The 15666-nt window shown below is 34.3% G+C and overlaps 1 protein-coding gene across 3 annotated transcripts in view; it reads left to right on the forward strand.

Moving 5' to 3' along the window:
- Positions 1-15666, forward strand: part of LOC150100060 (anoctamin-7-like) — a 74808-nt gene that overhangs the window by 25037 nt on the left and 34105 nt on the right. For 2 of the 3 annotated variants that reach the window (XM_090402353.1, XM_090402352.1), the window contains exons 2-4: positions 3591-3798; positions 9139-9241; positions 15005-15144. In XM_090402353.1, coding sequence (XP_090258479.1) covers positions 3676-3798; positions 9139-9241; positions 15005-15144 — 366 coding nt within the window. In that variant the 5' untranslated portion in view covers positions 3591-3675. Of the gene's footprint in view, positions 1-2793; positions 2885-3590; positions 3799-9138; positions 9242-15004; positions 15145-15666 lie in introns of those variants that run through there. The other variant, XM_090402351.1, reaches the window with a different exon arrangement.

Genomic DNA, 15666 nt, shown 5'->3' on the forward strand with positions numbered 1-15666 from the left:
TGTTCTCTACCTCCCCTCAAAGTTTGTACACGGAATTTTGAACCACCCATGTGTATATTGTAATATTTTTAAATATTATATTATTATTTGTCTGTAGTTAGGATTAAAACCAAGAGGTGGCGGCAGTTGAACTATTGCACTCACTTCTTGTGTAGTATCCGGATGGAAATACACGTATACTCAATTTCCGCATTTTCGAAAGTTGAAATTGGCAACCAACTAATGTTCGAACGTTCGAGCTAAAAGAGGGGGTTTGGGCCCTTTGAGGAATAAAAATGTTACAAGATGTATGCGATTTATTTTGATTTAGTTATTTTGAAATAAGTAATGTATTATTGCATTAGTTTGTAAATAAGAGCCTGTTTAGTCCTGAAAATAGTGTTTGCTTCCATAATGCTAGACCAAGAAAGACTTTTAATTAATTCGATTCTAATTGCCGAGTAGACGAGTTTTTTTCCTAGTTCACGAATGAGTTGATCTCTCAAGTTTGTCTGTAGTTATTGCACACTGAGGATATCCTACTCACAGGTGAAAGTGTTTAGATGTGGATTCGGAGTATTTTACTAAGACAGGAACACATCAAGTCTACAGTCAGTTCAAAATTAAAATTATCACATCGAGTTAGCAAAAACTCAATCTAATAGAAAAACAACATCGCATCCTAAGACTTTCTCTCATTGTAACCACAAGGACCTTAGAAAGGTCAAAGAGCCTTTGCATCTTTAACCTTAGAATCTTTGACTTCTGAAGTCAAAGTCTTAGAACCCTTGATCTCAGAAGTCGCACGCGATCATGATTCATTTCCTTAAACCACCTGTCGTTATCCAGAGGGCACAGAAAAATGTGCTTTGCAATAGCGACACTATTTTGTTTAGATCCAGTATCAATATAGCTATGCGAGATCATCTGAGTTCGATTTAGTCTCAGTGGAACAGATTTTGATCTGGACAGAAAGAGAAAAATTGAGTCACTCACAATTATTTTTAAGAGGGAACACTTTAAGAATATTACTTCGTGTTATGCTTGAGAATTTCTGTGCATGCCTGGGAATTTTTTGAGCATACTAACCTGTGTGTTTTGACTGGGATGCCCCCTCATTGGATTGAAAGTACAAAGACAAGGTTCTAATACTCTTAAGACGCTATAAAAGAACATGTGAGGATCTCGTTTTTATTTATAACAATTCTCTTTCTCATATGGCTGGTGTGACGTGTTTAGGTTAGATATAGATACAGAAAAATCGGATATTCTTTATCCAGTATTTGATTATCCCAACAACAATGCTATCCACTCGCCCAACTAGGCTGGCTAATTTATTTAAAAAAAAAAACTCAACAGTTTTATATTTATTTTTCTTAAATAAAATTTACTAAATATTTAGGATGCATGATTTTCATTTATAAAGATGTAAACGATATAAATTATGAAAGTTACAAAATACCTAAAAGTAACAGGTGCAATATATTCTGTGCATATACCTAACTTGGTACCAAAGCAGACTCGACTAAAAGTTTATAATACACTAGCTTTATCACAGATGTGCAATTTAGACAAAAAGAAGAGTATAGCTGAAATGAAATTTATCAGAAAAACAGCAAATATACCCAATTCAATATAAATTGAGAAATAATGAAAGAATTAAACCACCAACCAATAACCGAGAAAATAAAGAAATATAAACACAACTGGACATGGTAGATGTTAAAAGTATGCAATTGTTTATATTTGCATATCATGGCGATGATATTTTGATATTAATCCATGGGATTTCAACTAATTGGAATTAACTATCTCATTAACTAGCGCAGTTGGAAGAATGACGAGACACGCATCCTTCAACTGGAGATTACAAGAATTCAGAGATTATATATAGATAGCCTAGACTATTAACGCATGGCTGAGCTAGGTCCTAATTGAGGGTGTAATAAGAAGTTATGGGGGGGGGTTAGAGCTCATCTTATATGAGCTAAGTGGAATATATCGAGTGATCTTCACCAAAGAGTTATGGGCGGTGGCAAGTTCTATACTTTTAAGAATGATTATGTAAATGTTATAGGTGGAGAGTAAATGAAATAATATTAATTGACACGTGGGTTATTAGCATGTAATTAAAAATCAATATTATTAATAACATTGATAAGTATTATACATCTTCTAAGGATGGCTAATATAAGTATTTATCCTTAATTGTTATCTTTGCTGTAATTTTCGATGACAGCTGATATTTGTTATGTCGTAAACAAGTGAGTGATAATCAATTTGCAATAAATAGTATTATTATTATTGTCAATTATTACTGTTAAATTTAATAACAGTTATTAAAAGGGTGGAGTGTTGATTAATATGCATTTAGTGCTGTTGAACATGTCGGGATATTTGGTTTCTAAGAGGGCAGCTAGATAACTGATAAAGTAAGGAGCATTTTGATATTGTTTTTTGTCAATATATATAAATATTAATATTGGAAATAATTGATTAAATAAAAAGAGGAGTGAAAAAATGGAAGAAAGAGAATGATTGGTTATTCGTGCATAACTACATGCTTGCTGTATGAATTAAACTTGCTAATCTTAAGATTTATATAGATTTAAAAATAGGAACTCTTAGCTGTATTCGATAATTAGCTGAATGAAATTTACTATTACTTTTACTCATTGAACCTTAGCTTTTTTTTTTTTTTTTTTTACTGATAAGAACATCCTCCAATACCGGAAATACTAATGAGCATTCATATCCAAAGGCCTTCGGAAATCTTCATATGCGATGTTGATACTAGTTGAAGTCGGTTGAAATTTTGTTCCTACAAATTCTCTTTGCGTTGCAAAATGACAGGGAAAAGAAAATTACCCAAATTTGTGAAATCCATCATGCGTTCTTCTAAAAGGTAAGATGACTGTTTTTAGAAGCAACAGAAAGGGGCGGAAAAATTATGTAAACATTGATTAGCTGTGCCATAGGTATTCTTAATGTCACTTCCAATCATTCGTTTTATATGTCATCGTAGGCAAAATATTTATCATATGTTATTTTTGTCATTTGAAGCTATTTTTTTTAAACAAAACTTTCAACAGTTCCCTGAATTTATTCTTTCAGCATCAGACATTTGAAAAATCAAGTTAAAAAAACAAAAACAAAAAAACAGACTCTCATAGTTTGAACAGAAGCGGGATGTATTCCTATTCGAGCTTATATTCTTCTAGGAAAGAAGTTTTTACTAAAATAAAGAGTCAAAAGGCTTCACTTCGGCGATGTAAGTTTATTTAAATTAAGGGGATATTAAATCCCACATTATTTCAAAGCCGAATAAGAAACTCAAAGATAGAAACCAAAGAGTTTCATGCCGAATATAGCAAACTATAAAAGTTTCGGCGGATTGTAGCGTACGCTAAAGCACGTGATACCATACCAGGGCCTAGTATCAAAGAAAACTCTGGAGATTTATGATTGTCATAAGTTTTATTGGATTTTATTTTTCCAGCTTATGCTAAAGGCTAGTATTAGAGAAGGAATACATTCACATGCTGGTAATAAAATGAGTCGCTATCGTAATATTTTTAAGCATTTATTTTAATTATTATTTTTTTTTAAAGACGTCAGCGCCGACAGTCTCCAGATTCCACTGCTTCGGCTGGCGATACTTCTGATCCCTCCGCTTCTGAATCAACTGCCATTCCAATGCCACACTTCGGCCGCTACTCGGAAAAGTACGAGTTAAATTCGCCATCTGATAGGAACAGAGAGACTTATGGATCCTTCCAAGAGGAAGATGGTGATTTCATTTTGGCCAGGGATCACCTAGTAAGTATTATAACAACTTCAGTTTCTGTATTTACATATTTTGTGCATTTTGCATATTTTTAGTTATAGGTTATTTTCACTAGTAATTTATTTAATATTTTAGTCTAATTACTTTGTTTGAAATTATTTCATAAACCACCTTTCTTTCATTTCCTAAAGGCGGGACCCAGTGCGAACTTTTCAACACCTGCATCAAAGACTAACTAATTCAGGAATTGGCTAGTAATTAAAAAAAAAAAAAAAACTTTTTATACGCTTATAAAAAATTTTAGTTAGTGGCTAGAATCGCACCTAGAAATCTTTCATCTATTGATATAGCATTATGGAAGTTAATAGGACACTACGCAACTCTCAGTTATTTCCTTTAAATGCATTATTATCTATGTTTATTATTTACTTTTAAAAAGTAAATACTGCATATTTCATTTAACTTGTCTTATACATGATATTTGCTATTTCGATGAAGCGCCTCTGGTATCAATAATTTGCATCAAAATGCAATTATTGACACAAGAGCATAATAAGCGTAGTATCTAACAGTACTTATAAAGTGTATGTACTGTACATATATTTCATTTGTTCAGTACATACATTTTACAGATAAATTTTCTACTGCCTTTGAATTCTGATATTATATTCCTACATTCAAAAAAATTATATAAAATAATTTTGATATATTTTAAACATTGAGAAAATTTTACTTTATTAAATTATTTTATCCAATCCTAGATTTGAATCACCTTTATATTTAAATTTTATATTCAAATAATTGATTATACTTTTCAAATTTGTATATTCAAAGTTTCAACAGATCCATGTAAGATAAATCAGAAAGCAAATAAATACTTTTTAAAAAATAAACTTGCATTGCTAATTTTTGCAGATAAATTTCCATATTCTAATCATCTCCCTTTAAATAAATCCGAAACTGTGTGTATTTGTATTAAACTAATTATACAGCTAAGGAAAACTACACGTTTGCGCCGTGAGGCACTTTGTGCAAGTGAATGTATTAATCAAGCTTCTGTTCGCTGGGTTAAGTACACAGAATAACGACTGTTGCATTATGGGCGTGTCCTACAGACAGCGGTTGCCAAGTAACGAGACCACTACGTTTGGCTGCACTCGCAGTGATTAGTAGCCCGGAAGCGGAAGACCGACGAGTGCATGTTGACATGTTAAAATGCTTACCTTAAAGTAGTTTTAATTCTTTTTTTTTTTCCTTATGAATTTAATCAAGTAGTAATATTCAACATATAGATATGAAACGCCTGAATTTATCTGCAAGCCCTATAATTGTTTAATATATCCATTCTGCAAACTTTAAAGTCCAGACATAATAGTATATACTTCTTCTTATTGACATCCAGCGAGTGTATTACAGCGCCACCTTTCGAATAAATTTTATTGTAAATACATATAATTTATTAAAAATTAATTAATTATCTCGAGTGTTTATTATAAGTTGATGATGATAACTGGTTTAATTTATTATTATTATTATTATCCACATAATTGATACACAGTGAAAACAAGATATCATTCAAACAACAATTTGACTGGAACAGTTCAGATCCTACCCAAGAATCTAAGAATAGTCTGTCAGGTAGCGTCTTTAAATATGGACTGTTCCAAGTAATGCTGTTTTTGTAGATCATATGGGGTCACTTCCTTTATGTTTAATTCTTGTAAATAGTTGGATAGCTTTTTTTGAAATTGCACCAAGTATACCTATTGGGATGACTTTGGTGTTTTTAAGCCACAGCCGGCCAACTTCGATTGCCAGATCTCGATATTTAGTCATTTTTTTCCAGTTCTTTGTTGTTAATGTTGTTATCACTGTGTATTGCGATATCGATAATCCAAATCTGTTGATGTTCGATAATTGTGATGTCAGGTCTATTGTGTTCCAAATTTCTGGGAGTCAAAGACTTGTCGAGGGAGAAATTTTGGATTCAAAAGATGCTAAATTATTCTTAAAAATGAATTGCATTGTAAAATTTAGAAATTTTCAGTGTACTCTTGCATGCTTTAGTAGCTTGGCCATTTAATATAAGGGAATCCTCTAATGCCTTTTCATTCCACAGAGGGGAGGAGGCGGCACTCTTTTTGCCCTGTCTGTTTGGAAAATCAGTAGGTAGCTAATTTCCGTCACGCACTACCACCAAGGTTTCTTTACAGCGCTTAAAGCATTGAGTAACTGTTACATGATCTGTTGCATATAGTAAATACGGGGATTTCATCCTCAAAATTTTATTGCTGGAACGATACACTAATAAAAGCAAAAAAAAAAGGGGGATCTGGTAGATACGTGATTTTTCTTAAGTGTAATCTATAGATGCGATGCGCTTATGCCGAAAAAACGACAGATTAATACTGTTCAGAAGAATATTCCATTTAAGGATCTTAATATTATGGCATGAAATGAGTTAAAGATATTACTTTATTTTTTATATGAGAAATAGATAGGAATGACTTATATAGAAGTTGACTGTCTTATCATTCCATGCCAAATTGAGACTGTTTCAGGCGAGTATGGATTTTCCCCTTCTGAAAACTTCAGTTTTATTTCCTCAAAATTGATGAATCAGTCTAAACACACTCACACGTTCATCCAATGCCTCATGACTGCTCTTGCCTATGCGCTAATTCCAGTTCACATAAGGACTATCAGAAATAAAAGAAAAAAAAATGAACCGAAATTATTGCATAGGCAAGAATAGTCATGAGGCGTTGTCGCTGTTGGTCAAAAGAACGATTGTTTCTGTGGCAAGGCGGAATACCATCACAAATCATTTAGTTAGAAACACTTGGGTTCGAATGCTGAAGAAATACAAAGACCGTTTTCTAAAACTTCCCACCTAAAGCTAAGATATTCGATTTCAAATGGAGGTAAAAACAGTGAAATATTTGTTTTTGATTGCCTAAAAATATACTGAACAGAGCCAATTAAAATTATTTTAATAATCGCGTAGCATCATGAGCTATCAGAATGTAGCTGGGTATATGTTTATGCAAACCAGAGTGTTAAAGTTACAATAATAGAAAGTTAACGATATCATGGAGTTCGAGTAGATCGCAGATATGGTGCCATGCTGATTATTCACAACCCACAACGAAGAAAGTGTAATGATCCCAACAACAACAAAAAAAAAGGCTGAAACATCTTCGCCGACGTAATGGAGCGCTGCAAGTGAATGTTGCATCTGCTGAGTGAAGGATGCAATGCTTCATGTAGCTAATCAACAAGTAACGTCTATTAGCCTAGTCATCATAATGCGACATAAGAGGTACAGGAAAAATATCCTCCAGGACTATGACTGTTCTTTTGCATATATGGGATTCTAGAGCAGAAGGGCCACAAGTCATTATTGAAAGTTGATTCTGTACTGTGAGCACGTTCCTGCAGTGTCCAACTTGACAGGCACCAGAAGAATGCAAAAATGCATACTGCTTGGACGAGTCATGGTTTATGGTCTACTATACTGATGGGCGGTTATGAGAATGGCAACAAACGAAGTCGTCCAGGATAGCGAATGTGATATCATGGTATGGGTTGTATTTTGTTGGTCGGAAATGGAACCTTCATTGCATTTCGCCCAATGTGTGAATACTGTAGATACTACAGTAGTATATAGTATGTATCCTACTGGCAGTTCAGAACAGATACCATCTTCACTATGCAGTGTTGTACTTCACTCTTACCTGTTCCAAGCATGACAATGTGCCATGCTACTCATACTTTAGGGAATTAGTTTGGCCGTGTATGGTTTCAATCTTTCAGGGGCATCATGGTACGGGATATGTTTCTTAGAATTATAATTAAACCCCTTTCGAATTTTAGCTAATCCATGACTGTTGTTACCTACTTCAGCTCGTAGCAGACCATGCACGGAATGTCTTCCACACAATATTGCACAGTCTGTGGAAGAGAATTCGCTATTCCACCCTTGCTGGCTGTAAGAAACTGGTTCGAGGAATATATAAAAGACATCAACCATCTTTAATGGCCAGCAGATCTCAAACCCATTTGAAAATCCATGGGGTGTACCGGTACTTTGAGGGCATTTTCATAGATGCTACGCTACTGAACTGGCCAACACGAGTCTTCTATTTTCCTCTAAATATTTCTCATTCTCTTTTTCAGTCAGTTCCTGAGTCAGTACCTCTTTGACTCTTGTAGGAATTTTCTTTCTAAACTCAGTTTTCTTACACCGCCACACCACTCAGAAAATCGACATAGAACTCGCAATGAGCGATAATAATATATAATGATGACTAAGATTACGAGATGGCATAGGTGTGCTTTCGTCTGTGCGTACCTTCTAGAGATTGCGCCAGTGTCTTTTGTCGATGATGAAAACCGGCTACAAACTGATTTCCAAAATTAGAGGTAGAAAATGCCACCTGTTCTCTTTAAGAAATATAAATAAAGGTATTGATTATTTATTTTTTTTTATTTATTCGCCATTCCGCCCATGCTGTAAGAAACTAGGTGCAAAGGTTTCCTCCTGTTGACATTTGTAACAGAGAAAATTGTTCATATTCATACCAGAATTTCTGCAATGTAACACACCAACAACTTCCTACGCAGGAACATCTTAAGATCAACTGTACACAGATTAAGTATTGTCTGAAATAATGTGGATTATACGGTCATTTTTTCTTGCATATATTTAAAGGACGTGTTTTTAATGTTAATAGAAATGCATGCGTATTAATAGCAAAACCTATGATTATTGTAATTTAATCAAATCTGTATAGGTCATTTTAATATAAGCATAATTTGATGTAATTTAAATTCAAATTTAACGATGAAAGAAATTTTATATATGTGTGTCCATTAGAGTTTAATATATATTCAGTTTTAATGAAAAGAGAAGGGGAGGATGCACACTGTTGGGAATAGCCACAGAAGGAAAACAGCTAGATAGTCATTCACGCCATTACCTATTTTAATGCTGTTGCTGTTCACATTCTGATCATAACCTTAATAAATATCTCACTGCATTTGATATCCGATATTCTAATTTGTCATAGGTAATGTATTTAATAGTGATATTGTGTTTATTTTTATAAACTCTGTCTTTTATTTGGGGAAAAAAATTGAGGTGGGAGTGAAGTAACAGACGGAATAGCTACTGTAAAGTTTAGAAGCAGAAACAGGAAAGGAAGATATAAATAGTTATGTTTTAATATAACTTTATTTATTAATAAATTTAAAGGCTAATTATTTATTTTATTTCTTTAAAATTAAGCTTGTTTAATATCAACGATCGTGTTATCTTATTAATACATTGTAATTTTACTTCCAGATCGTTTAAATTCTTATTTTTACAGAACGAAGAGACCGAATCACCTCTCAATGATGGCGGAATAGTGATGACAGCCAGTTCCGCAGACGATAAAAGTACTTATTTCCGTGATGGGAAACGTAAAATTGGTAAGTTAACCGAATTTTTCGCTTTTGAAATTTGCAGTTATCGCAGTACGATGCAATTTCCTTCCAGCTCGTTATCCTATTTTTATTATAATTACCAATGCAATTTTATTATCTAAAATTTCAACTAAGTAAATAAATAAAACGATGAATTTGTTGTGAACTGTGCATTTCTCTTATATAATAGGCAAGACCTGCTGTATATACTAGTTCGGTACAATCAACGAAGTAAAATGTTTTTTTTTTTAATTTCTGTGAATGAAAAGCTGAGGAATGTCAACAAAATTAAATCTTCAAATCATAATAAAATTAACCGCATATAAATACCGTTAAGTTTTGTTACAATAAATTTATTATTATTATTATTATTCACATAATTGATACACAGTCAAAACAAGATATCATTTAAACAACAATTTGACTTATGATGCAGAACAATTTAGATTCTGCCCAAGAATCTAAGAATAGTCTGTCAGGTAGGGTCTTTAAATATGGACTGTTCCAAGTAATGCTGTTTTTTTTTTGTAGATCACATGGGGTCACTTCGCTGATGTTTAATTTCTGTAAATAGAAATATAAACTTCTTTGAAATTGCACCGAGTGCACCGATAACTATTGGGATGGTTTTGGTGTGTTTAAGCCATAGCTAGCCAACTTCGATTGCCAGATCTCGATATTTAGTAATTTTTTCCCAGTTCTTTGTTGTTAATGTTGTTATCACTGGGTACTGCGATATTAATAATCCAAACCTGTAGCAACCTTTATCTCTGTCTGTCAGTGTGTTTTTCAATAACCAGGTAGTCTTGTAAGCTATTTGAGCCACTTTTGCAGTATGACCTCTGAACTTTAACTCGGTATCCACCAACATCCCCAAATCCCTAGCTTTATTAATTTCCTGCAGTCAAATTCCATCAGTGTAGTTCACAGCTGGTAATCTTTTCATTCCAGAATTCATAACCTTACAATTTTCCATATTAAACTGATACCATAGCCATTTATTCCCCTTTGCTCATACTGTCAGTCTATTTAAATCATCGTGCAAGATCTGTGCATCTTATTTATTAGTTATTGCTCTACCCAGTTTTACATCAACAAACAACTGAATATGTTCTCTTAGGCCAGACCATTTCCTGTCATTAATGTTAAAGTGAAATAGCAATAGCCAGAGTACAGAGCTTGTGTTACACTGGTCACACGCCTTCTCCTGGACTCTACTCCTCCATGAATACTACACTTTTTTTTTTCATAAACTTTTTTTGAGCATTTCCTTCGTGAGAAAATTTCCTATATATTTTTTTTTTCGTTTTATTTTTTTATGTTATTCAAACTCCATATAAGGTTGGAGTGCATGATACATTTAGCATCATGGCTCCCAAACTGCTTACCAGATCAACATGCAACTCTTTCAAATCAGTTAAGGCCTAACAAGCAACTCACACCATTCAAACAATAACTTACAAGTTAAATAACTGATACATACGAGGGTGTGCTGAAACGTTGTGATAATCACCATGAAGGAATTGAGATGTCTTCTTATTTATCTTAAAAGAAAAAGAACAAACTACTACAATTTGAAGAAACATGGGGGTTAAAGGGTTTTGAGATAATTTCTTGTGATTATATCAGTTGCTTTAATATCATTTTTTTCTTCTAGTTGTTTATCAGACTTTTCAGCCCCACCCCCTCGTACAATGTGACTAATGAGAATGTCACTCCCACTGTGTTATGAGTATTAACATCATTAGTTTCATTTCATTCGTGTGGGGGTTTACCCCTTTCCTCTCCTACCCCTTGGGACGAGTGAGCCCTTCTAATGAAGGGTTTTTAGGATATTTTATGAATGTAAATCCGTGTGTGTGTTCACGGGGCCGGTTTGCCTGTTCTGAGGGACGAAAATCCCGAGTTTCCGAGTGAAAAAATCCCTCTACCTCTGTATGAGACCGGCTAACTCACCTTTAGTCGAAAGAGACCAGAAAAAGGTTCCTCAAGACCTAGACGGAAATCGGACCCAGGTCTTTCTGATCAAAGGGCTTCGTCTATACCGACTGAGCTACGGACGCTCTTAAAATTATTAGTGCTATTATTAGTTAATTTTAGATGATAGTAGATGAATATCATTCCAGGGAGATTTTTAAAAACTTACCCAGAATAATTGATAATTCCATAACCTGTTAAAAATATATATAAATAAATAATTCAGATGCATTTACAAGTAAACAACCGGTTGTACGGCTGGTTCAAACAGGTATGTTACATATTTTAAAAAAAATATTTAGTGGCTAGGATACCATGAGACCGACTAATTAACCGTTTAGTCGGTCTCATACAGAGGTGTGTGTGTGGGGGGGGGGGGTTCATCCGGTAACTCGGGTTTTTCATTACCTATAACAGGCAAACCGTCTCCGTGAACACACGCATTTACAGACATAGAACACACTGGGAGGCATACGGCTAACCATCGTATTTATTACATATAATTATTGTTTATTTAACCCGATTAAATAACAAATTAGTTTGGTCATTTATCTCTTCACCTGTCTGTGCAAATCCTCGGTGGAAATGATCTCTACTACCGAAGATGGAGTGGAAAATCAACTGCTTACCAATTCCTCCTAAAAAAAAAAAAATTAGGACGAAAAGAGTTCTTCATATTAACCTTGGGAAATTAAATTTTAGGGTTCCAAGATTTATTTTAACTATAGTGCAACCACTGTTTTGCCAAAATAATATAGGTAAGAAGTGCTGAGTAGAACAGGGTATCACATAAGTCACGAAGGGGTTTAAACGTTTAATAACTATTTATTTATTAATTATTTTTGTTATAATGAAATACAGAACCTGATTTTTTATTAGTTATGAAGAAACCACTTATTTTAAACCGTTGGTGAGTTATGGGCCACCCTGTAGCAGTCATTGTGGAGATGTGTTCCCAGGGGACACTGAAACAGTGTTCTCTGGGATCACGCGCTACTGAAAAACAACGTTACTGAAAATCATACCATATCTTATGAGGTATGATTGTGTCTTTTGGGATTTCCGCTCCATTACACGATGACAGACGTAAAATAAAATAACATAAATATAGCACCGCATCAAGTTATGCTTTAAACTGGAAAAAACTGTTACGAAACCTTCGATTCGTTTTCGGAGAAGAAACAATTTGAATTCATTTCATTAGTTTCCATGTGCAAACCAATCCAAGTGACAACTGTTAATTGTGAACGTTTATCAGCAATCAAAACGAATTTATTTTGAAAATATGACAAAAACTTGTCCACGAAAACAGATTCATCACTACGTGAATGTTAGTTCATTAGTTAGCATTCTCATTTCGTTTGTGGCATAGCATTTTGACACTAAAGCCAAATATGCAATAGATGTATATGTTGCACTCTTTAGGAGAAGAAAAAGAAAAAAGAAAAAAATTCTTGAAAGGCCTGCAGTTTTGAAGGTCATTATAGGACAATGCTCTCAATCATTCATTCCAGCCAAAAAAAAAAAAAAAAAGGATATCAGTGTCATTCTGGTTCTGTCTTACTAACTAGTACACTGCGATTTATTTATTTATTTTTAATTCAAATTGCAAGTAGGGAAAATACATTAGGATTTTTAAAAAAAAAAAGGAGGTGAAGGAAAAAAAGACAGAATTAAAATAATAATAATAATCGCAAACTATATTTACCAAGTTCAACACACCGCACTGACTTCTTTAAATATTTTAAACAGTCAAGTCTAGGTGTAGCAAGTCGCAAAAGAATTTCCGAAGATCACAGCATGGAATAACAGGTAAACCCGTGCATAGACAACATGCAATCCAGTAACTATTGAATGTACGAGGAACGTCCAGAAAGTAAGTTCCGATGGGCTGTCAGAGAAACAAAAATATATTTACAAAAAAAAAGTTATTGGAAATTAAAGTAGACATCTTTCACTACTTTTCTACATAATTTCCGCCATTGTTCAGGCACTTATCATAACGGAGCACCAAGAGTTATATACCTTCGTCGTAGAAGGTTGCCGCCTGCCACTCAAACCACGTATTGACCGCTTCTTTGACCTCGCCGTCGTCTTGAAACCGCCGGCCACCAAGGAAAGATTTCAGATTTTTGAACAGGTGAAAGTCGTGTGGCGCGAGGTCCGGACTATGGGGGGGTGGGGTATGGAATTGTTCCCAGCCGAAGGTGTTGTGTTACGCCGGCCGTGTGCTCTCCATAAACCTCAATAATTTACCGATGAATTTCAGCTGCTTTCACGTCCTCGCATTCAAGAAACGGATAACTGACCTAATTTCACATGTGGCGGGCGATTCGATTTTCTTAGACATTATAAACACCTACCAAGAAGCATACGCACTGCGAGAATGTCTGAAAATGGCACCCAACGCCTTGCTAACGAATCAACAAATTCAGCACGCATACGCACCATTACGATCGCAGCGCTGCAGTGAAAATATTTAAAAACGGAACTTATTTTCTGGACGTCTCTCGTATATTTCATTAAATGGTTAGGACAAATTATTTGAGTGATCGATTTGTATGGAGCAGCGATGATATGTCATTTCTTTAAAAAAATTAACGGATTATTTTTAATTATTGTTATGTGATATTCGTTGAAATATTAATTAATTAGATCAGTGAATCTGTTGAACAAGACTCATATTTTGGGGATGATCAGCATATGTATGTATGTATTTGTAGTATATTTATGATTTTTAGTAAAGAGAACATCCAGGAATGATAATGAGCAGTTCTTTTTTTTTTTTTTTTTGTAGTAAATTTAATTCATATATGACAGTTGTTCCCTATAAAAGAGAAATCTCTGAAAGGATGTGGAGCACGTATTGACCAAAACACTTCTAATTTATTCCTATTCAGGAATTAAAATCAATTGCAAATATTGTTAGACTTAGGATCAGCAGAGGGAATCCTACCTAGTTTAGGAATCTTGATAAAGTATCTTTTGCGGAGATTTACAGTAGCCCATTATTTCGGACAGGCTAGCAGACGATGACAAAGAAACATTTTATGCCCTAAATGACCAGTTGAAATCAGGACTCCTTATAAAATACAAGGCCCCCGCTTAGTACAATACTGTGATATACATTGAGGTCCTTCTGACCTTTATGGACGGAAGGACTTGAATGTATTTCACACCAAAAAAACTCCAAGAACATTTTAGATGTCCTTTAACCTGAAATTGAGTTAATCGGTCAGACGGAATTATTAAAGTTTTCTTTTTTTCCCAAAAGCTTTGGTTTTTCTGTACAAAACCAGAAACCCGTTAACTGAAGACATAATAAACTCATGTATAGCTTTAATTGCTTCGCCATTAAACTGTAAATAACCTAACCCAGCCGTGGGTAATTAATTGGAAGAATTACATGAATTTATGACTTGATTTGACAAGAGAAATTGACGTGAAGAGATTCTGTGAACTTCTGTAAATCAACTCAAGGTCCATAAGAGGTCGCTGCTACACCAACTACGTTAAGTAAATATAGAGGCGAAAAGTGCTTGCATTGCAGCAGTACCCCCCCCCCTCCCAATATCTATTCTGTTGACTGTGCTTTTTAATTTTCAAAGTTGATTTTTAAAGCAGAATTGTAATAAAATGAAAGTATGACGCTAAAATTAAAGTATTTCATTTTCCTTTTTCGAATTTACTTTGTCTGGAAGTGTCAGACAGCTTGTTGTTGTCATAGAAATATAAGTTATAAATAGTCATGATGTTCTTTCTCTATTGCAATAACAATTTGATTTTTTTAAGACTTCGTTTTGGTGTACGAGGAAATATCAGGAGACGGCAGCGCGCAGTTACAAAAACAGGAAAAGAAATCCCACAAGCACGAATCTTGGCGCCAGAAGTTTATGGCGAATCTCTGCAAGGCAGGATTGGATATGGAAGAGGTTGGTGTCTTTATAGAATAAAGCAGGTGTTTACTATTGATGTCTTTTCTCCCTGATAGCAATGCGTGCTTAAATTGATATGTTTTAAGATAGTAAGTTCCTTTAAAATATGGTAATTCTTAAAATAACTGCCTGTCATTTGAGTTATTGTATTTCATTTATTTATTTATTCAGTAGACGGTGGGTAGTGTCCTTCCCTTCAACTCCTTGGAAGTGTCACGTAATAATAATAACTGTGCTCGGCTCTGCCTGGTATTTTTCGACATATATCTTCATCTGCGTCGCAACGAATTTTTAAATGATACAATACGAAATATTTGTCGAAGTGAACTTACGTGACAACCGTTTATTATATTTGAATGTACAGGAAAACCTCGCTCAACGCGAATTCGATATGCGCGATAATCAGTTAGCGCGATTGAGTGAAATGTTTCCAGCTTCAAGCGAGTTATTAATCAGTTAACGCGATTTTTCTACATTACGCGAAATTTTTGTCGCCAACCTGCAACGAACGGAAAAGCT

Source organism: Typopeltis vanoorti, chromosome 13 (assembly GCF_054136105.1).
Source record: "Typopeltis vanoorti isolate ZY-2024b chromosome 13, IOZ_Tvanoo_1.0, whole genome shotgun sequence".
Taxonomy (NCBI): Eukaryota; Metazoa; Arthropoda; class Arachnida; order Uropygi; family Thelyphonidae; genus Typopeltis; species Typopeltis vanoorti.